This window comes from Brachyistius frenatus, unplaced genomic scaffold (assembly GCF_029030835.1).
Source record: "Brachyistius frenatus isolate BFR_SWC_R1_liver_20210118 unplaced genomic scaffold, ASM2903083v1 Contig_48, whole genome shotgun sequence".
NCBI lineage: Eukaryota > Metazoa > Chordata > Actinopteri > Embiotocidae > Brachyistius > Brachyistius frenatus.
Window position 1 is genome coordinate 2034625 of NW_027210647.1, and position 23258 is coordinate 2057882.

The following is a 23258-nucleotide window of genomic DNA, read 5'->3' on the forward strand; positions in this document are numbered from 1 at the left end:
GGTTCGACCGGCGAGACGGCCCCATCGCTCCGAGGCGTTACTGCGTCCTCCGTTAAATCTGAAACTGTCCCACGGGCACACTCAAGAGAAACGTCGGATCACGTGACAGAAGGAAGAGATGGATCTTTCCGTTACCTGCGTCCGAGGCCATGGCCGTGGATTCACTTGTCCTGCGAAGTCCCGTCCTTCGTGGAGTGTGGTCCCTCCGTGTGTGTGTGTGTGTGTGCTCAGGAGGTGCTCACAGCTGATTTCAATTTTCCTAATTACTGGCTAATGAGGAGCACGAGCAGGTGACGTTGGAGAGACCACTAATGTGCATCTGTGTCTGAACTTTAGGTGCAAAAAAAAAGAAAATCAAGGAAAAAGTTCAAAGTTTAGTGAATTAGTTTTTAGCTTTGGTGTCTTGTAACGTATTTATTTTTGATCTACTTAAAACATGTCTTAAGATACATTATTTATTTATTATTTACAAGGTAAAAAAAATATATATAACTAATTTGTCTACAGACACTGACAACGATAACAGCTTATCTCTGAAAAGTATTTAAAAAATCTTGGAAATGTTACAGAAAAATATCTGAAGAAATCTTTCCAAAAACATATCAATTTTGGGCTTTTTCGTTGTTTTTTTTTTTTTTAAATAGCTTTTTGCTAAAAAGAAGAAAAGAAAAGGATTACATTAATTAATTAGTTTACTATCTGTAGATTTGGGTGTCTCCGGTTTGCTTAATGTCAAGTTTATTCCGCTGGATATCTAATATTTTGATATATTATTAACTTTTTTATTGACAAAAAGTTGGGTATAATTTTATTGTGCCACAAAAGGACCAAAACAATATGTGAAAGTGTGGAAACAAATACTCTCCGCTAGGGATGTTTACAATTCAAATAATGATTTTGAACAAAGATTAACAGTTTTAAAAAAAGTCATACTATAGCATGTCGTCCGAAATATATAAAAAAAGGCGAATAATAATTCATCTGCCCACCTCCATGTTAAAACTGTGTTATTTTTTTTAATCCTCAGTGCCAGATATAAGCTTGTTTAATGGTTTGTATAACCCTTGTATTGCCACAATTAAAGGTTTTTTTTTTTTTTCAGTACCACCATCTCTTTGCGTAAGAGGCTATCTGAGACATATTGTCTGTCTTTGGTGTCTTGGATTTACTCGTAATTGATTCTGAATGCAGTGTGAAGAGTCTGATAAGTGTTCTAGAAAGCAGCAGCAACAGGAACCACTTACAGGTAGCTTTCAAATGCAAATCAAAGAGAACACTTTAAAATGTAGAGCCTTTTACGTTTGAATGACTGCAGAATCTTAATCCAATCCATATTCTGTAGAGTTCATCACAGTCAATAGCAGCTTTTTATTCCTGAAGGTGCGCCATAACATTGAGCTGTCGGTTTAAAAACCTTCAACCTCTGACTCTGTTGTTGGTGGACAACATTTTTTTTTTTTTTTTTTTTCAAAATTCCAAGTAGTAAAATAAACGTGAATCTCGGAGCTGCAACAAAATACACGACGCGTGTTAATATATTCTCAGAAATATTAAAGCATCAGCTGGGTCAAATTTGTGAAACTTCAAAAGGACTCTGTCGTGCCGCGTCCCACGTCAACAAAGGTGACGTCATCAATTGTGGGCGTAACCCGGAAAAACGGGCGTTATATTGTCCCGCGATAACATAAGCTCCTCGTTTGAGAACTGGGTGAATCGGCGGCTGTGGACTTGGGATTTATGAAGTCGGTTCGTAACATCGCTGCTGAATTGATCAAGTCGAGACGAGACCGGAGTTCAGCCGCAGCTCGTCGACTCGGAGCGGACATGTATAAAGATCTCACGACCAAAGTGTTGCGGCTGCCGCCGCCGCCGACCTCCAGCGGGCCGACAAGATGTCAAGAGGACCAAACAGGTAACACGTGTCCGCCGATCACAAACTTAAAGGGCTGTGTTGTCCCGACGCTTTTAAAATACGGATGCATGGTTATTGATGGCTTATAGGAAGCAGTTTACGGTCTTCCGTTTGAAAGGAAGCGACGTAACCATCGCATGCCTGATTTTCCGGTCATGCAGCTGCCTCGCCGGGATTTTTTTTTTATTTATTTTTTTTTTAAAGGCGAAATAAACCGATCAGAAGAGAGGCAGTAGTAGACTAATTTTGGGACAGTAAAAGAGAAAAGGTATACCTCATCAGAGCATTTAAAAACTTGACTGACGATGTGTTTAGGTGACACTTTCTGAAGACATCAGGGGTATAACTTCTCTGAAAGAACTGTCCTGAAGGCTGTATTTACTTTTTGTTTTTTAAAAAGGGATGTAAATGTGAGATTTTTTAATTTTTTTTATTTTTTATAATGATATACGTAAAAAAAAAAAGAAAAGAAAAGAAACTAATATAAACAATTTCCAGACCACTTTGAGGGGTATAATTTCCCGTACTCGTGTTACATCAAATGCATCAACAGCTCAGCCTTTTAATATTGAAAGATTACGTCGCACGTGTTTTTGGACTGGGACGAGGGAATATTGAGCGTCACTGCCATGTAAACATTCAGGACGATGAACTTTGATTTAGGGCAATAAAGTTGGGATAACGCGGTTTGAGCAAGTGAGCCTAAACACGAGTTTTTGCACCCAGTTTTTTTTTTTCTTTTTTCTTCAACCCTCTGTTGTTGTTGTTGTTGTTGTTGTTGTTGTTGTTGTTGTTGCGTGTCCCGCTGCGGAGGATGTCCGGCTGACTTTCGTCGTTTTCCGACCGCAGGTGCTGCTGAAATCCTGACCTGCACGATGAAGGCTCTGAAGGAGGGTCACGTTGTCGCCGTGCCCACCGACACCATCTACGGCCTGACGTGCTTCGCCCAAAACTGCGAAGCCGTCCGGAAAATCTACGACATCAAAGGACGGAACGAAGAGAAACCGCTGGCGATTTGCGTTGGAGAAATTCAGGACATCTACAGGTACGTGTGCGGGTTTCTGCTTTGATTTGACTTCTCCCAATTTAGAAGCATTTTGCTAGAAAATAACTAATTCATCCTTTGATTGATTGATTGATTGAATCCAATAATGGACTCATCATTTAATGTTTTTTTTATTTATTTTTTTTTATCTTGAGAGTAAACACAGAGCACGCCAGCCTGGTAATGATCAATGGTGTAGGACTACGGGTGGTGCTGGGAAGTCTGTGAACCCTTAAGAAGTTTCTGTATTTCGACATAAATATGACCTAAAACCTCATCGGGTTTTCACGTCAATCCTAAGATTAGATAAAGAGAAACCGATTTAAAAAGAACCAGACGGAAATATCCCCGTCATTTATTTGGGAATATGATCGAATATTACATATCTTGCGTGGGGTAAATGTACGTGACAAGCCAAAAGGGTTGTTGGAGGGATGTTTTCCCGGACGGATGAGGGAAGGGGAAAAAAAAAAGTCGATTATTTTTGTTTAAATGAGAAAGTGTTATGTTTGGAAAAAAGGGAAACGCTGTAAACCGGTATAAGAACCTCATCCTATCTGTGAAACATGAAGGTGGTGGCATCGTGGCTTGGGCCTGTTTTGCTGGACGGCTTGCTGTCGTTGATGGAAGAATGAAGTCTGAATTACAGCAGCAATTTCTAAAAGAAAAATGTCAGGATATCTGTCCGTGAAAGGAATCCGAAGAGATAGTGGGTTTATGCAGCAAGACGATAACCTAAATACTGAATAAAGCCAATATTTTTGGACTAGCAGAGTCCAAAGTCCTGACGATAACTCAATACAAATGTTTTGGAAGGACCCACAGAGCAAGAGCAAGGAAATTATTATGGGTTCACAAACTTTCAGCTTTGATTTCTCCCGATAATGACGCATATCACCACTCTCCCATTTCTCAAGAAGCACTTCTTAACCTGTTGTTGTTGTTGTTTACATGGCCAGGTACTGCAAGGTTACAGTGAAGGAGGAGCTGTTGGGTGACCTCCTGCCGGGCCCCGTCACTCTGGTGTTCGAAAGGTCTGAAGTTCTAAACAAAGATCTCAACCCTTTTACTTCAGTGAGTCTGCTCGTTTTTCTGAAACTGAAAATAAAACAATGATTTACAAATAAAAGTCAAAGTCGGCTGCAGCTAACAACGTCCGTGCGGCTCCCCAGCTTGTGGGCGTACGGATCCCGGATCACGCCCTCATGAGGCGGCTTTGCCAGATGTGTGGGGAACCACTCGCTCTTACCAGCGCCAACATCAGCTCGCACAAGAGCACCGTGGAAGTACATGTGAGTAGAAAATAACAAATACATTTATCCCAGGTTTCAGTAGTAACTCAGGAAAAAGGTGTATAAATATGTACAATGTAAGGATATGACCTTGAATTCTGCTGTTTTTTGTTTGTTTGTTTGTTTTTTTTTTCCTCTGAAGGAGTTTCGGGAGCTCTGGCCCAAACTATCTGTGGTGGTGGACGACGGACCAATAGGAGACCACAACCGCCTCGGCTCAACGGTGGTCGACCTATCGGTGCTCGGCAAATACCACATCATCAGACCTGGCTGGTAAGTTCAAGCCTTTTCTGACACCCAGTTACATGTGTTGTTGTTGTTGTTTTTTTTTCCTCCAAATGTAAACAACTGACGATACCCAAAAATGACTGTTGGAAAAGATTTCTAAAACAAATTTCCAAATGATTACTAAAATACTTCTTTCGATTGCTCAAGCAGTGCACATTTTTCCAGTGATAAATGCCTGTTCTCTCAGTCGATTCGTTCGCATGGAATAAAAGTGAAAGTGACAGGGTCGCATTTTTACTTCCTTTCAACAATGTCCCCCCCAAAAGGGTGCGATGAGACGATTCAGATTGTCAGAAAATGATGTCTGCATTTCCAAACGCGTCCATCCTTTCTGTTGGCTGACCTGGGAATATTTGCTCACGAAGGTTAGAGCTTCTCTCCGCTCCATGCAAGTCATTGTACTGCACTCTTGTTTGCAACTGGAGCGGTCTCGAAACCTTTGGTGAAGGAAGGTGAACTCTGACCCATGACTCCGCCATCAGATAATAAACCAGAATTGAATTTAGCAATCACACAAAGTGCAATCAAAACGGTTTTTTTTTTTTTTTTTTGAGACCGCTCCTGTTGCGAACAGAGTGTCGCAATGACCTGCGAGCAGAGAGGGAAGCTACAACCTTCACGACTTAAGTATGCCAGGTTACGTCGCGCTTTTGTTTTGCATCGGGAACATCCTCAGAACTCTCTGATCTCACCACGTACTAAACAGGCTTGAAATGAAGTGAACTGGAGGCAGCAGATATTTGCAGGACTGCAGTGTAATGTGACTGTGCCTTCAGGTGTCCAGTTTATTCTGTGACTCGGCAAAGAAGGGAATACACGCATCAAAATTGAGCACGGGCCAATTCATTAGAAATATCCACCTGCCTCAAGCACCTGCCAGTGTTATTGCTCTGCTGCTTTCCGCTGAAGCGAGAGAGCCATCACAGGAATCGCTTGAACAGAACACGGGCAAGCTCGTGCAGATAGAATATGCAAATGCTACAGAAAGCACTCCGGTGTTTTGCACGAATTAGTCGACCAAAACATGATTACTCCACTTACTCGGCACAAATGGGGTGACAGAGATGAGATGCTCTACCGCCCGTTTGTCGCATTGGGTTCATAATGGCCTTTCGGATACCCGCAGCCCCGGACCTCCCCCGTTCACTCTGAAGTAAGACTTGCTACGTCCAACCAGTGATGCCTGTGATTCTGTTTTCAGCGCCTTCTCTTCTACGGTTGACGTGCTGGAGCGCAAATACGGACTGTCGGAGGACTTGGTGGAAGAATGACCTTTTGAACTCTCCACACAAACACAACCTGTGTTCAATCAATCAATCGATCGATCGATCAATCAAGCTGGTTGTGCGCCTCAGCGCTCACCGGGTCGGTGCTGCTCGGGAAAAGATGGATCTGTGATTTTGTCTCTCCCGGGAAAGACTAGAATTCAGGAAGTCGAGTCTTTAAACGGCTGATGGACGACTTGTCCTCGGGCCTGCTTTAAGGTCTGGGGCTGGTTTTTCTTTGGATGACCGTATTTTTGGGGCTTCACTGTGGATCTATGGTGGGATTATGTGGCAATTTTAAGATGTCAGGGGTTTCTAACAATTATTCAGAAAAGGGAACAAGGTCAGCTATATGGTATTTTTACAGTAAGCTGCCCTAACTAAGAAATAAGGTTTGAGTTTTTAATATTTCTTTACTGGTTAGAGGTGAAGTGGGTACTTGTTTTATGGGCTGAATGAATCTTTGTGATACCATAAAGGGGCGGGAGTACTGTAAACTAACGACTATCGATCAGTTTTATTCCAGTCCAGACTGTTGTTTTATTAAATCATTCATATTTATTTTATGTCGGACAGACAGAAAGGGAGGCTTGCAGCACAGTTGTGAGAAGCTTAATTAACAATACCTGTTTTATGTTGCAGCCGAAGCTACATTACAAGCTAAAAAAATACTCTTAATATTTCAAAGTTCAGGTTAGGACATGTGGACATTCAGTGTAAAATTCATCTGCCCACCTCCATGTTAAAACTCAAGTGTTTGTTTGTTTTTTAATCCTCAGTGCCAGATATAAGCTTGTTTAATGGTTTGTATAACCCTTGTATTGCCACAATTAAAGTTTTTTTTTTTTTTCCAGTACCACCATCTCTTTGCGTAAGAGGCTATCTGAGACATATTGTCTGTCTTTGGTGTCTTGGATTTACTCGTAATTGATTCTGAATGCAGTGTGAAGAGTCTGATAAGTGTTCTAGAAAGCAGCAGCAACAGGAACCACTTACAGGTAGCTTTCAAATGGAAATCAAAGAGAACACTTTAAAATTTCAAAAAGCCAGACAGGAAGAGCCTTTTACGTTTGAATGACTGCAGAATCTTAATCCAATCCATATTCTGTAGTTCGTCAATAGCAGCTTTTTATTCCTGAAGGTGCGCCATAACATTGAGCTGTCGGTTTAAAAACCTTCAACCTCTGGTTCTGTTGTTTTTTTACTTGGTGAAAGACGGTGCTGTGTGCTAACGGTGAACATGACCTCTTTCAATAAAGAAATTACTTAAAAATTAAGATCAGGTAGATTTATGAGTATTTGGGAAAACTTTAATGGCCTGTCTAACTTGCTCTATTTGAACAGGCACACTGACACCTTTATTAGCACAGTAAAGAGGATTAATGTAAATGTACATGCTGTAATTATATTAAAAACTAGAAAGGCAATTTTGTTTCACTTACCAGGTCATTTACTTTTCTTGAATGTTACTTGGAGGGATTTCACTGGTGCAGCAATTTTGACAAAATTACTCAAATCTGAAATGATGTGAAACTCAATTTTAAATAAAACTCAAAGCAGAAGTTTGGCTTGTTGGGGGGGGGGGGGAGGAATTGCTTTCTTGGTGCTTTCAAGTGAGGAGAGCGAGATAATCACAAGGTTTCCAAGCAACCAGCCGGGACTAGTCCAGCATTTCCTATAAATGGGATATAATGTGGTACTTAATTAGTTTGTAGGTGGATTTTGTTCTTATGTTGGAAAGAACGAGGGAAACCGTTTCCTGTTTTTATGCTAAGCTAAGCTAACTTGGTTGTAGCTTTACATTGAACAGACCAATATGAGATTCATATTGTCACTGATCCTCTCACATAACTGCCTACCGGAAAGCAAATTTGAAGTATTTCCCAATTTTTTTTTTTTTTTTCTGGCACGACAATACCATGTCACCACAATTTCAACACACTCTCCGAACCTGGTTAAAGAAACGAACTATAATAAGGTCAAAATTTGGGACGGGGGAATGGAAACAAAGTGCCTCGACGTAATCAGTTCTATTATCTTACTACAAAGAAAAGGGACACAAGGCCCTTATATGGTGACATATTGTATTTATGAATATGTTAGGCAGGAGTTTCTCACATTATCCAACCTGTTTCTGATATCTCGCATATCAGAAACAGGCCTACAGAACGTTTTCGAAGTCTGGGCTTTTCAATACGGTTTTTGAGAGAAAGTTACCCAGACTCGATCTTTCACGCTGCTCTATACAAAAAACTTCCATCGACACAAGAGTCCTATTCTTGCAGAGGAACCGCGTATACATCCAAGTACACACACTTGCGGAACTCTCGCATCCGGCCACGGATGTGTCCTTCCACACTCGTGTGTATCGATCGGTCTCTACATTCGTTCTCTTTCACGTGTGCACACGCTTCAACTAGAGCATGCTGTTTCAAGTCACTTCGATGGCGCTCACATGAGCCACTGTTCCTTCTCCTTATTGAACTGCTCGGCCCAGCGGCGGGTCAGCTCCAAGTAGTGATCGGGACCATGCGGCAGATAGTCCAAGTACACACGGGTCACTGTTTTTTTAGGCGTCGCCCTCTCGATCTGCGTCCCCTCGTGCCATTCGTTGAAAGACGTTATGGTGACCATCTCCGGGCGCACGTTGAGTGCGGCCTGCAGGGCGGTCTCGTAGTAGCGGCCGTTCACCCTGTTGCGCGTGTTGTGGTTGTTCCACGGTCGAATGCTGGTGTCAATGTAGCCAGGTCCCACACTGGGGATGAAGAGGAGATTGTTCCCATCACAGAAAGCTTTGATGGCCTTCCAGTTCTGGTGAGAGGAGCCGAAGGAGAAGCCGTTGGAGGCGAAGTAAGTGTACATGCCGTCAAAGCCGCCCGCGAGGATGTCGTGCTTATGACGCTCCTCCACAATCAGGGCAATAAAGATGGCGTCGTATGCCGAGCCGCGGACGCTGTGGGTTCCCGTGGGAGTCAAAAATTCAGACCAGGACTCTGGTGGAGTTAGGTAGGAGTCGTAGATGTAAAACAGAGGAAGACTCTTCCCGGTGCTGGAAGTAAACTTGTAGAAGGCTCCATGGTCGCCATACCTTTAAAGATAATAATACAGTAAGTTAAGAACCAAGTAGATCATTGATGATTAGTGCATTAAGTAAAGAGGCTGAAATGTTGTTTGGAGGAACACACAGCAAACTGATCATTTTGCATGGCTAAAAAAAACAAAAACGTTACAAAAAAAAGTAAAGATAATTCAGAACAGTTCGTCCCCTGAGGAGCAGTAATGTGATCCAGCATCACTGCCATCTTCCTTTTAGATTATTAGACATATTGTGTTTAAAAATAACAGCAGAACATGATAATTCCTAGAAGAATGCTAAATTTGAAACGGGCAGGTTTTTTATCCTCTGAGGAGCCTGAACAAGCCTCGGAAGTGTCTCGACCATCTTTTTCATATTTCTTCGGAACACGACCGCTTGGTCAAACGGCAAACCAATAAGAGACTCCCTTCAGTGAAAATCGTGTTTTTATTCTCACCAACATATGCTGGATGGCATATCATGGGCAAAATAAGCACTTAACGTCACGGCTGAGCATTTCAACTTTGAATCTGTTATTGAAACGGTCACTGCAGTTCCAGACAGCCAGGGTTTCATATGTCACAGACCCAACAGACCAATCCCGTCAATTCGCAGGGTGGACCTTTCCACATTATCGAACTGCTCGCTTGAACTGCAGGCGAGTGGGGGAGGGATGGATAGCGGCGGGAAACTATTTGTATTTTCACAGATCTGCGCATACTGAATGAAGGCAAAGGTGTTGAATTATATCTACGCTACTTTGAGGCATAAAGTAGGTATTGAAGGCATTTAAGGCAAAACTGTTAAATATGTCATTCTGATAAACAGAGGTGAAATCTTTGCGGTTTAGTCAAAACCAGGAGGAAGCCGTTAACTCATGCTCTGCAGACAAATATTGTTCACACCTACAGAACTTGAAGTTCTTGCGGTGAGCTAAAAGTTTCTAATGACGCCAAATATGTCGGGCTGTGTTTAAATTGATGGACAACTTATGTAGAATATTTATATTTTATGGAGGGTTGCAAGCATTCCAAAATATGGGTTTGCATATTCAATATTTTACATACACGTTAAAGATACAGTTAATATGATCAGTGATAGTAAAATGGTTGTAAAAACCATAAACAGCACGTAAGGGGGAAAAAAAAAATAGAAACTATATATTAAGTTGTTCAACATGGAATATAGGGTCACCAAAACTATATTTTTCCTCTGGGTACAATGAATGTCCACAGCGAGTTTAATGGTAATTTAATGGAAGTACGTGGCAGCCAGATGGTTGGGTGCAGATCATCACAGTATAACCTTTACGATGAAGACAAAATATGGAGATTTTGCAAACCATTTCTTTTCTTTTTTAATTTGTTGAAACTAAAAATCTATAAAGGCTTTGGGCTTTTAAGTTTATGTACTTGACAGGTGCTCCTTTTCCAACTAACCTTGCTACAAAAAAAAAAAGGCTTTTACTTCGAAAACTCATTCATAAGTCATGATCTTATATCATCAGAAATGCATCCAAAAAGTACTTCAATGTTGTAACTCTTGTTTTTTCAGCCATGCATGCAATCTTAATGGTTTTCTATTTGAGTTGACTCGGTGATGAAGCGCAGCCAGACAAGCGCCTACCTGTCAATGATGTACTTGATGTTGTCGTGCACACTCTGGTCGTTCCGTCCTCTGTATGGCTGGATGTGAAATGCGACCTAGGAAAACACAGAACGAGATGCGTGGCTTGTTAGTTTCCATTCATCACTCTGCTAAGATGCCACAGTCCGCACTTACTGTACAGATGACCTTAACACGTATCGACTCAAAATCAGCCGTCTCCCCAGGGAGCCTCCTCATAAAGGCCTGATAAGTGCGACAATAAGTTCTTGTGGTTTGTAATCAAAGTTTGAGAAGTTGCCAGGAACAAACTGGCTCAATAAGAAGCATGTTAAAGTGTAATGTCGTAGCAGCTGATCAGGCTGTCGATTCCTCCTCCAGAAAACAAGAGTACAACAAGTTAGTCATTCACTATTTTGACCTGATGTAGCCCTAAAGCATGGCATGGCTTCAGGAGTTTGGCTTCTCTTCCCTGCTGTGCCATGTTACAGATTATTTGTTTACAATCCACGCAAGAAAATGATTCAGACTTGGGTCAGCGGCACAACAGTCACCACTTAAGACCGACAGTAAAGAACCATGTTTTCACTCGTTTTTCAAATTCTGTTACACTGTCGGATGTGTTTGTTCACCGAGTGGTCAATGAAGTGGTAATAAACAAAGCGAGCCGAGGAACAAGGGACCCGAAATGACACGTACACAATAAAGTGCTTAAGGTGAATATTTTAAAAGGCGCGGTCGGAGAATTCAGCCCCTTTGAATTATGCATGATCAAAGTGAAAAAAAAAAATCCTTTAGCAGTGGACACCCAAGGGGAACAATGTGAAGGGAAATAGCTTTTAAAATGAGGGCAGCATCTAAATGGATGCAAGATGTCATTAAGTGATCCCTGATCTTTTTTTTTCTTTTCTTTAAAAAAAAAAAAAAAAAAAAAATGCATTTAGTCCATTGCCATGTCAGCAACTCCGTGATGCTGTACTAACATATCATACCAGTCTATCTCATACTGGTTAAGATATTTTAGCCTGGATCAAAGTGGTCGACAAGCAGATTGACATTAGCAGTCTTACAGACACACCAGTAGCACGGCTAACTGTGATGATCTCCTCATGTAATTATATGCCATTGCCAATCAGTCAAGTTGCAGTTTATATCCATGTTTGTCCCGTCCCATATAATGTATTTATAGAATATAATGAAGGAATTTGGCCAATAAATTTGATTCTGATACACACACACACACACACACACACACACACACACACACACACACACACACACACACACACACACACACACACACACACACACACACACACACACTAAAATAACCAGAGTTTTAACATGAGCACCCAAGATTAGCGTCACCACTTCAATATCCAACCAAATGTGAAATACGGTCTCAATATCCTATTCTGTTCCTGGGTAATGGCATCTTAATCACGATAATGGGACAGAAGTGAGTTCACAGTGACTTTTGACCATCAAAATCGAATCAGTTCATTCTTGAGTGCCAGTGAATGTTTGTGCCAAATCTGAAGAAATTCACTTAAGGCGTTCCTGAGATATCGCGTTCACAAAAATGGAATGTGAAGTCACAGTGACCTTGATCTTTGGCCACCAAAATCTAATTAGTTCATTCTTGGGACCAAGTGAACATTTGTGCTATATTTGAAGGAAATTCCTTCCTGATTTTCTTGAGATAATGTGTTTACAAGCTGGAACAGGGGCATAAAAAGCAGTATCAGTTTCATAATGACAATGTCTCCCACAATAAATCTTTGTTCGATGTCTTTTGTAATAATGAGCCTGTTTAAAGGTTTACTGAAAGGAATCTTTGTTGTTGGCGTGCAGTATGATGCACACTGGAGCCTTTTGGTGGCAGTATCACTATAACACTGAACAGTATACTAATGGTTTAAAAAGCTGTTTGGAATAGGCTTAAACTCAACCTGCAGATGTGTATAGATAAACTCAGGATGGTGGCAAGACAAACACAATCATATCTGCCAATAATGGAGCTGCTGAGTGCTTTTATGTGCAACAAAATGTACATTTTGATGGTGTAAGATGCACTTTGCTTGCATAATAGCAGTTTGAAAAAAGAAAAAAAAAAGATAGCGGAAGAAAGATGTTGGCCATGTGATTAATGTTTATGAAGCCATAACTCTCTGGACTTCTTGTAAAGTAACAGCCCAGGAAGCTAAATTCAAATATGAGCCTATTTTGAAAAACGGAGGTATTAGAGGATGTGAAGCCACATGATTATGATCAACAGAGGGGAAACAAAGCTGTTTAACTCTCATATTCACTGCAGCAGAGCGCAGGCCCGTAGAAAACTCAGCTCATTATCCCAACACAGTGGCCCATTACTTTGTGGTAATTTAGAAGTAAATGAGACAGAGGCAACGCATTTTAATACCTCATAAACATGACAGCATCAGCCTGGAACAACCATGGCATGATTCATGCTGAGCAGAGGGGAATTTAGTGCCATGTCATGCAGAAAGCACCAAGGGAGGGATGGGAGCCAACACAAAGAATAAAGGTCTAGACCTGTATAACAATTAAATAAATTTGAGCAGAGTTTTGCACATTTCTTCATGCAAAACTGTCACTTTCATTCTGCGGTCAAAGCCAGTGGACATACACGATGATAGAGGTTCATATAAGGTTAAATGTAGCTACTCAGTACGTCTGTAAACAAGAAAGTGTGGGCGATTCCATCGTAGGGCACCCATGGGCCATATTCCCCTGTGTACATGTAGCTACATGGCCTACTTACGACACAGAACTTCTGTAGCCTCCCCCCCAGGGTACAGATTGTTCAGAGGCACAAACTGAGTCATGGGCCCCATGATGCACATTTCCCCTCTACTTCTCCCACATCCAGCTTCCAATACCCCTTCACCCTGTCACCACTAAACCGCCCCCACCCTCCCCTGGGCAGAAGGACTATTTCAGCTCCACTTCAAACCGAGGTCAGGCAGCAGCCCTGCTGTGGAGGCTCCATGTGATGTGCTCTCCAACTCTGCTGTGCACAATACACGATACACGAGAAGTGTGTGGGAGCTGCTCAACTTATATAATAATAAAAATAAAAAAAAGTACATTGGTTTCTTTTGCAGCGTTACCCAGAGTGGGGTCAGTGTGTTTTTAGCTGTGTGGTGTAGGATTGCTATAATGATGGAAGCTGGATGTGTTTTAAGCGATCTCTACTCCCATTTCCATTCATCTCCTTTTTAACTTGTGAATATGCAATTATGCCAAATATGTAATTCAGTATAAGCCTCTTAAAGCTCCATCAAACACTTTGGGTGAATACAACTTCTCCTGGCAAGGCTGTATTATCATCCAGGCAAAATTAGAGACTGCATTTCTAGCAAGTATCTATATGAATATATTGCACGTAATATATGTAAATGCACTCAGTCAAAATATACATGCAACACTTTTGTTTTGCTCCGATTCTTCTAACTTGAAGTAAAAGATCTAAGATCTTTTTTATGAACACAAAAGGTTTATTTCTATCAAATATTGTTCAATAATTTGTTCAGACATTTACGCAAGTGAACACTTCAGCTTTGCCAAGATAATCCATCCACCTAACAGGTGTAGCATATTAAGATGCTGATGAAGCACTATGATTATGACACCGGTGTGCTTTGGACTGGTCACGATAAAAGACAACGCAAAAATATGTAGTTTTATCAAGCAACACAATGTCACAGATGTCACAAATTGATGTTTCAAGACAAAACTGCACATTTTAGAGCAGCCCCTTTATTGTTCCCAGACAAAGAAACATCTGGGCATAGAGATTTTAATAAGCTGCAACAATTGGTTAATTAATCAATTATCTGATCGATATGAAGTTATTTTCCTAAAAAATGTCAAACATTTTATGGTTCCAGCTTCTCGGAATTGATGTGTTTGTAAACAGAATATTTCTGGAACATGCGGGAGGTTATATGTTAACCAATCTGCACCAAAGCGCGCACAGACACGGAATAAAAGATGAAATTGTGTTGCAGACAAAAATTCTGAGAGCACATTGTGTTTTCGGTCTTTGTGTTATCTTTAAATCATTTGTTCATCTATTTATAGGAATATGTTTTTGCAAAATTATGCAGTAGACTCTCCAGGGTTCTGCTGTTACGAAACAAAACTGCTCATTTATTCTCTCAGATAAACGGATGGCGACTTTGCCATTGTATGCAGACGGCAGATACGCGTGTTTCTTGAATCCTGATCTGATACATTTTTGGTTGTTGCCTCTGCTCCTGTGGGACCATCTGTCCTCTTCACTCTCCCCCCCTCCACCCCCCGCCCCACCCCTCCTTCCTATCAGCCTGCCCTTCAGTCGGAAAGAGCAAAGAAATTATTTAAGACTGTTTTTCATCAGAGTTCCAAATGATCAGAGCCAAAGTTCTTTACTTTGTCAGTATTTTGCTGAAATTATACAAGAAGAAGCAATCTAAAGATAAATTTCATTCTGCTCACTACAGAATGGGAGGAGTTCCTAAAAGACAATCCGAACTGGTAAGAGGTAATAACGCATTTGACTCGCTGCTGTATACAGAATTATTTTATTGTAAAGCTCTCAGGGCTGTTTTGACTGTGACCTTCTGAGTGCTTTCATTAAGGTCAAAGATAAGCAGCTCCTTCTTATTTCAATGAGATACTGAAATGTGCAGTTGATTTGCAGAAAGCATGTCACAGTCTGTTTCTCCGCACACGCTTTTTATGAAAATGTCATGCTTGCTGGGTCACTGATGACAATAAAGCATGGCATTAAATTCAGTCTATTAGCTTCTCTCCTGACAGCATTATGTGTAAAACCTCATCAGCCCAGTGTTGCATGTCTTATCCGTGCGTTCTTGTCTTGCCCTTGCAGAGATACATTATTTCTTTGCCTCCAGCCAAACAGCAGAACAAACAAACGTGATATTGAATCTGACAGGCTGCCCTGACAAACCTACTGCCTCTCATCTGTTTATACAGACGATGAGGCCAATATGTGTCACATTGCTGCTGGAAATTAAATTATCTTCACATCAGGATACAAACACTGGCTAATGGATTGTGTTACAATTATGCTTTGTAATTAACCTTGGTGGCAACTTTAGCAAGTTGTAAATACAACTTGTTTCTTTATCGGTCAGTGACTGATTAGTTTTGGTCCTATGCATTAAACGAGGAGCGTACGTCAATAGGAATTTTGCAAATACAATTACATGCTTAACCTGCTTGTTTACCTGGTTATCATTAAATATCCATAAAGTATTAAAAAAAAAAAAAAACAGTAAAAGCATCTTAAAATATCTTCTGCTGGTAATCCAAATATTTGCTGCTTAAAATGATATATGACAAAGAAAAGCAGCCAATCTTCCAATTTTTCCGATTTTTATAAAAACAGTTAATTAACAAATCAATCGATAAAATTATAAAAACTTCAAACTTTACAGTAATGCTGATGCTTGTATGTGGTTGCTGCCCCTCTTCGCATGTCATCTGGCTCATCTTCCTTTATATACAGTGGGTACGGAAAGTATTCAGACCCCTTTAAATTTTTCACTCTTTGTTTCATTGCAGCCATTTGCTAAAATCAAAAAAGTTCATTTTATTTCTCATGAATGTAAACTCAGCACCCCATCTTGACAGAAAAAAACAGAAATGTAGAAATTTGTGCAAATTTATTAAAAAAGAAAAACTGAAATATCACATGGTCATAAGTATTCAGACCCTTTGCTCAGTATTGAGTAGAAGCACCCTTTTGAGCTCGTACAGCCATGAGTCTTCTTGGGAATGATGCAACAAGCTTTTCACACCTGGATTTGGGGATCCTCTGCCATTCTTCCTTGCAGATCCTCTCCAGTTCCGTCAGGTTGGATGGTAAACGTTGGTGGACAGCCATTTTCAGGTCTCCAGAGATGCTCAATTGGGTTTAGGTCAGGGCTGTGGCTGGGCCAGTCAAGAATGGTCACAGAGTTGTTCCGAAGCCACTCCTTTGTTATTTTAGCTGTGTGCTTAGGGTCATTGTCTTGTTGGAAGGTGAACCTTCGCCCCAGTCTGAGGTCCAGAGCACTCTGGAAGAGGTTTTCTTCCAGGATATCTCTGTACTTGGCCGCATTCATCTTTCCTTCAATTGCAACCAGTCGTCCTGTCCCTGCAGCTGAAAAACACCCCCATAGCATGATGCTGCCACCACCATGTTTCACTGTTGGGATTGTATTGGGCAGGTGATGAGCAGTGCCTGGTTTTCTCCACACATACCGCTTAGAATTAACGCCAAAAAGTTCAATCTTGGTCTCATCAGACCAGAGAATCTTATTTCTCATAGTCTGGGAGTCCTTCATGTGTTTTTTGGCAAACTCTATGCGGGCTTTCATATGTCTTGCACTGAGGAGAGGCTTCCGTCGGGCCACTCTGCCATAAAGCCCCGACTGGTGGAGGGCTGCAGTGATAGTTGACTTTGTGGAACTTTCTCCCATCTCCCTACTGCATCTCTGGAGCTCAGCCACAGTGATCTTTGGGTTCTTCTTTACCTCTCTCACCAAGGCTCTTCTCCCACGATTGCTCAGTTTGGCTGGACGGCCAGGTCTAGGAAGAGTTCTGGTCATCCCAAACTTCTTCCATTTAAGGATTATGGAGGCCACTGTGCTCTTAGGAACCTTGAGTGCTGCAGAAATTATTTTGTAACCTTGGCCAGATCTGTGCCTTGCCACAATTCTGTCTCTGAGCTCCTTGGACAGTTCCTTCGACCTCATGACTCTCATTTGCTCTGACATGCACTGTGAGCTGTAAGGTCTTATATAGACAGGTGTGTGCCTTTCCTAATCAAGTCCAATCAGTTTAATTAAACACAGTTGGACTCCAATGAAGGAGTAGAACCATCTCAAGGAGGATCAGAAGAAATGGACAGCATGTGAGTTAAATATGAGTGTCACAGCAAAGGGTCTGAATACTTATGACCATGTGATATTTCAGTTTTTCTTTTTTAATAAATTTGCACAAATTTCTACATTTCTGTTTTTTTCTGTCAAGATGGGGTGCTGAGTGTACATTAATGAGAAATAAAATGAACTTTTTTGATTTTAGCAAATGGCTGCAATGAAACAAAGAGTGAAAAATGTAAATGGGTCTGAATACTTTCCGTACCCACTGTATATCGATGTACAAAGGCAGTTGGTGCATTATTGATGACACCTGCTTTGACACAAGAGGATTGTTACAAGCTTGTGCCCCTTACATGCCATATGCAATTCAGTTATAATGGCCCTTGAGTAGCTTTTACTCCTCGCAAGAGCATGCAGACATGACTTGTCTTCCTTACTCAGAAAACGTCAGGAAAATTAAATACGCAAATTCACTTCAAATCACCGATATGATCAAAGATGCAGTCCATAATTTAATCTTAGTATTTATCTCTCTATCTATCTATCTTCCACTGTCTCTACCCTCCCTCTCAATCTGTATTTGGAGAGCATCTGACGTGAATTATATTGCGTTACAAGCAGTGCCTTGTAAAACTTTAATAAGCATTCAATACGGCGACAGGACGCAGAGGGACCAACATGGACGGCAGCTATTTCCTCCGTCCTGACATTTTCCAACCTAATTGGCAATTGGTCATGTGGTTGTGCGCCCAACCTTTCCCACACTGCTGATGTGGTCCAGAGTTCATTCCACAACTGGTTCAGCAGCAGTAGCAGCACCTCTGACCCGTTTTATGCCCTAATGTTGGAGACGTAGTTGCAGCCGCAAACATCCGGAGTCAAACCCCAGAGTAGCAGAGGCAGCTTTATAGGAGGCAGTAGCATAAGTTGAGGAGCTCTTTCGTATTACTCTCCTGTGACAAAAGGATACAGCAGATCCAATATATAACACAGCGCAAATGTCGGTTGGAGATTACGATCCTGAGCTGTGTTAAGCTTCCTGCCCACCTCTGTGAAGCATCAATAATCCTTTTCTAGCTCCTGTGTCACTGTAGTCTCAGTGAGATGAATGGACGGAGAGATAGTTGACAGACAATCATATTTACAGACTGAGCCTCAACCTCATTCATATTCCGACAACCATTCAAAATAATATAATTGCATTCTCTACACAGTTTGGCATTTGAGTTCAACCACCTGGAAAATTCACACAACTGGGCCACTTTAATACCAATATAGAGCATGCTGTTGGTGCCACTTACAGCATTTTGTGTAGTTTAGCCTATGTTGTACTGTGAAAGATATTGACCTCAGTTCATAGTTTTCTGTCTCTGTCCATATTTGTGTGTGTAAGTGTTAGATTTTTATGGATAAAGACATTGAGGGAAAATTGCATTTGTATTTCTGAAAATTCATCTCACTGATGTCATATTGCAATCACTGTTTCAGAACAAAAGACATAAAGTATATCTGCTGTCTGACAGAGATGATGAAGTCTTTATGTTTTGTGCTCCCGGCACAGGGAACAGTCTTAAAAATGTAATGGAATTGATGAATCTAATATATGTCAGAATTCAAAATGACTACTAAAATGCTTCTATTCTAAATTAAGTCGGTGTTCTTATCTTACTTTTACTCTTATTTGTAATATTATTATGTGTTTGTATTGTTCTGTCTGTTGTTTAACTTTGTGTTGTTTTGTCTGTCAGGGATTTACTTGCTTACATAAAGACAAATCAGCATTAATCGTGAAAAACCAACTCTTCCATCAACAGAATTGAAATTAAAAAAAGTCATCGAAAAATCCTTTCTTGCAACAGCAAGCTTGATGTACGCAGTTTAGAATGGAGCTGAATATGTCTCAGACTAGATTTGATTCATTGCTTTTCTTTGAGCCCTGGGCTCTTTCATCGCTAGATTTCATCTCTCTTTCTCACACACGCGTAGACACACAATGTGCTGATGCCTTTTACCTTGAGACTGTGTCTATATGCAGCATCGAGTACAGCAGGTACCAAATCCTCAGCGGGTTCCCCGTTGTCGTCAGCCAGGCCGGGAGGATACCAGGACAGGACCAGAACCCCTGAAGCCACATAGACACTCATGAGCCGGATTGTCCATCCTGGACCAAAGACACTTAATAGCACAGAGAGCGTCTGCTGCTTTGAGGACAACTAACATCGACAAACGTTATCATGTGCACTGAAACAATGAAACAATGCGTGGATCTTATCCCGATTGTATTTTGTTCCTCTTTGCGGTCATTTCGTTAACTCCCGTCTTTCTCTTTGTGGTCATGTTTTCCTCTCTTTGTGATCATTTAGCATCTCTTAGGTGTAAGTTCTGTTTCTATTTATTTCCTTCAGTAATCCATCCATGGCTCTCTGGAGAAGGGTTGATTGTTTTTGATGAATTTGCACTTGTCATCTTAAGACAATTTATTATGCCTTGTTTTAGTGGCAATCTCTTTGCGCAGTTTGAATGTGTGACAGCTCATAAATTCCCGCAGAGAATTGCTTGTTCCTACCCTGATGCTGGCTGAAAGATGGCTTCATATCAGCCACGGCATTGCCTGGCACCACAGAGGAACTGGCGCATCAGATATGCACTCAGAGCTAATTCATTAAACTTATGTCTGCTCGCCATGAAGCTGTGGGGACTATTAGATTACAATACCCAACTATGTCTGGGTGTATTAAATATATGGCCCCCGCTATTCATTCGATTTATTGGTCTCTGAGAAGTGGCAGGAAATCAGTCATCAAGTCAAGTGGAACTATTTAGACTTTGGCTGGCCTTGGTATCTAATTAAATGGATTGTTTTAACTAAGCTTTGTGAGCCGGCTCTCCCGTGATCCATCTGTTAGGGCGATAAGGTTTCAGAGGGTTGGATGGTCTGCTCATCATTCCAGATGGTGTACAATAACCTACTGAGCCGCAGGACGTAAACATCAGAGCCTATCGTGTGTAGGCTGCTGATGGCTGACACTACCGGGCTGTTACTTGAAACCCGGCAACAGACTTTGGTTGTCTTATAAGGAAGCAGTACAGGTTTTTCAAAAGACTGAGAACACACCTAATAATTCATGAAACTCTCAAAAGATCAATTATCTAAGCCTGATGTCCTCCCAAAGAAACATTAGGGCTGATGAGAATTTTAATTTACATCTAACTGCAGTACATGATTCACCTTAGATTTTAACACAAATTTTGTGAAGGTCAGAAGAGTAGTCTACTTTTAATGTGCGTTTGTTGTTTGAGAGATTTTTAAGGTCCTGCAGGAAAGGAAGCACAGACTTGTATCTGAGCGTTTAGGGAGCTGTCCAGCGGATGTGTGGTGCTGAAAATGTTTAGTGCCCCTAAAGCGAAAAGAGGGCAGTTGTGTGCTTAGAGAAGCCAGATTTCTGTCCTGCTGCTGAGCACGAAAAACAAAACTCAGCTCTTTTTTGTGTGCGTGTCTCGCTCTCCAAGAAATCCTGGGTGCCCCGCTGCATCTCTGAACTGTACCTGCTGCGGATGCTCCGATCTGCTCCATGTGGGACTCCAGCACGTCCGGATCCCTCGAGCTGTACGGATTGAGTTCGGGGTAGAAACTGGAGCCGATGTCCTCGGGTGGCATGTGTCTCCCTCTCGGGTAGCTGGATGCGATCTTGGGGTCCCAGTGTGGGACCAGGATGTGGTCCCAGTGAATGTTTTTGCCGTCCAAGTGCGGGCTGCCGTACCAAGTGTAGTAAAAAATATGAACATCATAAAATATGGTCCCCTCGGGGCCGGAGTTGGCCAAAACTGGTTTGGTGTTGCTGCCAGGCGGACGGGCGTGACCCGGGGACGCAGTGGCATCGCGGGACACGGAGCGCCTGTCCATTTTCCCTCCTATCATCGGCAGGAGCTCCAAACCCGGAGCCAGATCCGAGAAGCCGTCACTGGGCTTCAGGGTCCTCAGTCCCATCATGGCCCCGAAGATGAACAGCGTAAAAAGAAACAGAGCAACGCAAGCCTTCCTCCGGAGCCTTGCCATGGTTGGCTGCTGGAGTGGCAGAAGCTGCAAACGGCGTGGAAAGGACCAAGGGCGCAAATAAGCCTCTCTCCTGCCCCTGCGCCGAGACGGAGTTCACCTCACAGCCTTTACGAGCAACTCTCCAAAGTGTCCCGCGTGTCATCTAAAAACTAGACATCCATCTGAAGGGACACGTCTACATGATTGCAGTCCGGTCGCAGACTACCCGACGCAGTTGGCTGTGGGCTTTATAACTTTCTTCTGCAGCCTCATGTTTCGTATTCTGCTGAGCTGCGAATTGTATCACCGCAACAGAAACCCACTTCTCCTTGTTCTGTTCCATAAAATGGGAGTAATCTAGAGACGACCCAGCAGCGTGAGCAGCTATCTCGTTTTTTAAATGCTGTCACAGGGCAGATGTTCCCGATTCAAGACGTTTCATTCACTGATCTCCAAACTATCACTATCTGAGCTCCCTCAGCTGACAGCCTTGTCCTTCCCAGAAGCTGCTCCATTCAGCTGACGCCCGACAGATGAACGTTGTCTAAATGCAGGAATGATGTTCTCCGGACAGTGACGCTGGTCATGAGGGTTTGTTACAGCCTCAGCGGTTGATTGGTTTCTCCTTCGCACTGTCCCGTTTTGGATGCCAAAGAGGCGGGACCCGGTTCGTCACCGTTTAGCCCGTGCTCACACATATCAAATAGGCTATAGCTAAGGTTTAAGATTTTAAAATATATATATATATAACTATAAGCTATAAGCATAGTTATATAATTTCCTTGACAATAGGTCAGACGCCACATCTCTTCTTGCTGGCATTACATTAAATGTCGTAACGTTGATTTTTAAAGTGAAAACTCATTTGTGACTTCAGACTTATGCTGACATCTAGTGGTCAATTCATAGAATGCATGCAACTTCTCCGTGCCGCCTTCAGGTACTCGCGGAAATTACGAAACCTTATGTGTTTAGATGTTGGGATGGCACTTTAAAAAAAGTGGAGAGAACAGAAAAGTTAGGAAACAAGTACTATTATAAGGCTATGGTTGTCATTATTAAAAGTATTAGTATATACTTATCGTCATTTATGCATTAGCCCACTTCTGACTTTGAAGAAATATAGGAGTTTGGGGAGGTTTCTTGGAAGATAAGATGAGATCAGAAAGAGCATCTAGTGTTTGCTTTCGTTGATACAAAGAGCTTATGGGAGTTTAAAACAGTAGAAAGACGTGTAGGCTAATAAAGCGCCTCTTGTCGTCAGGACATAAAATCGTTGTAATCTGTCTTTCATCCAGCCAAGAAACTCTGGCTTCCGGCCAGGATATTAAACAGCAGTTGGGAGCTGTTGACCCCTCCATTGGAGATGATCTGACTTGCTGACACTTCATTAGATTGTTTTCTTTGTCCACAAAGCGGTTCAATCTGAAAGCAACAATTGCTTGTTTTTCTGAAATCACCTCTAGAATAACTGACTTCTCAGACGTTTGTCAAACAAACTTCACCATTCAATTAGCGTAAAGGCGGTTGGCAGCTACAGGCAATTTGACACGTTAAGTAATATTACTTAAGAAGTTGTCAATTCAATAGTGTGAAATACTGACACTTAAAGCAAAAACAATTGGAGAAGAAAAAATGTCTCTACGTGGCATTAAGAAAAGCTCACGGACATTAACTGCACCTATCCGATTTATAGTAGGGTACAATTCATGAATTGAAATTAATTCAAATATAGTATATCAGGTTATCTCGTCCAAAGTGGCTAAATTAGGTAAACACTCATGCTCTTGCCATTTTCCATGTCAATTTGTCATAATGAAATCTTTCCAAGCAAATTCGA

The 23258-nt window shown here is 41.6% G+C and overlaps 2 protein-coding genes across 2 annotated transcripts; one reads left to right on the forward strand and one right to left on the reverse strand.

The window, feature by feature from the left end:
- The first annotated feature begins 1673 nt into the window (after nt 1-1673).
- On the forward strand, nt 1674-6656 carry yrdc (yrdC N(6)-threonylcarbamoyltransferase domain containing). Its single transcript, XM_069703841.1, has 6 exons — nt 1674-1912; nt 2762-2957; nt 3917-4031; nt 4130-4249; nt 4392-4522; nt 5739-6656. Exons 1-6 carry the CDS (start codon nt 1738-1740, stop codon nt 5806-5808), a joined length of 807 nt encoding a protein of 268 aa, XP_069559942.1. The 5' UTR covers nt 1674-1737; the 3' UTR covers nt 5809-6656.
- A 16-nt stretch (nt 6657-6672) lies between these two features.
- On the reverse strand, nt 6673-21989 carry LOC138623998 (glycoprotein endo-alpha-1,2-mannosidase-like protein). Its single transcript, XM_069703840.1, has 4 exons — nt 20929-21989; nt 19395-19504; nt 10505-10581; nt 6673-8890 (listed from the first exon to the last, which is right to left on the reverse strand). Exons 1-4 carry the CDS (start codon nt 21437-21439, stop codon nt 8254-8256), a joined length of 1335 nt encoding a protein of 444 aa, XP_069559941.1. The 5' UTR covers nt 21440-21989; the 3' UTR covers nt 6673-8253.
- Between the last annotated feature and the right edge of the window lie 1269 nt (nt 21990-23258).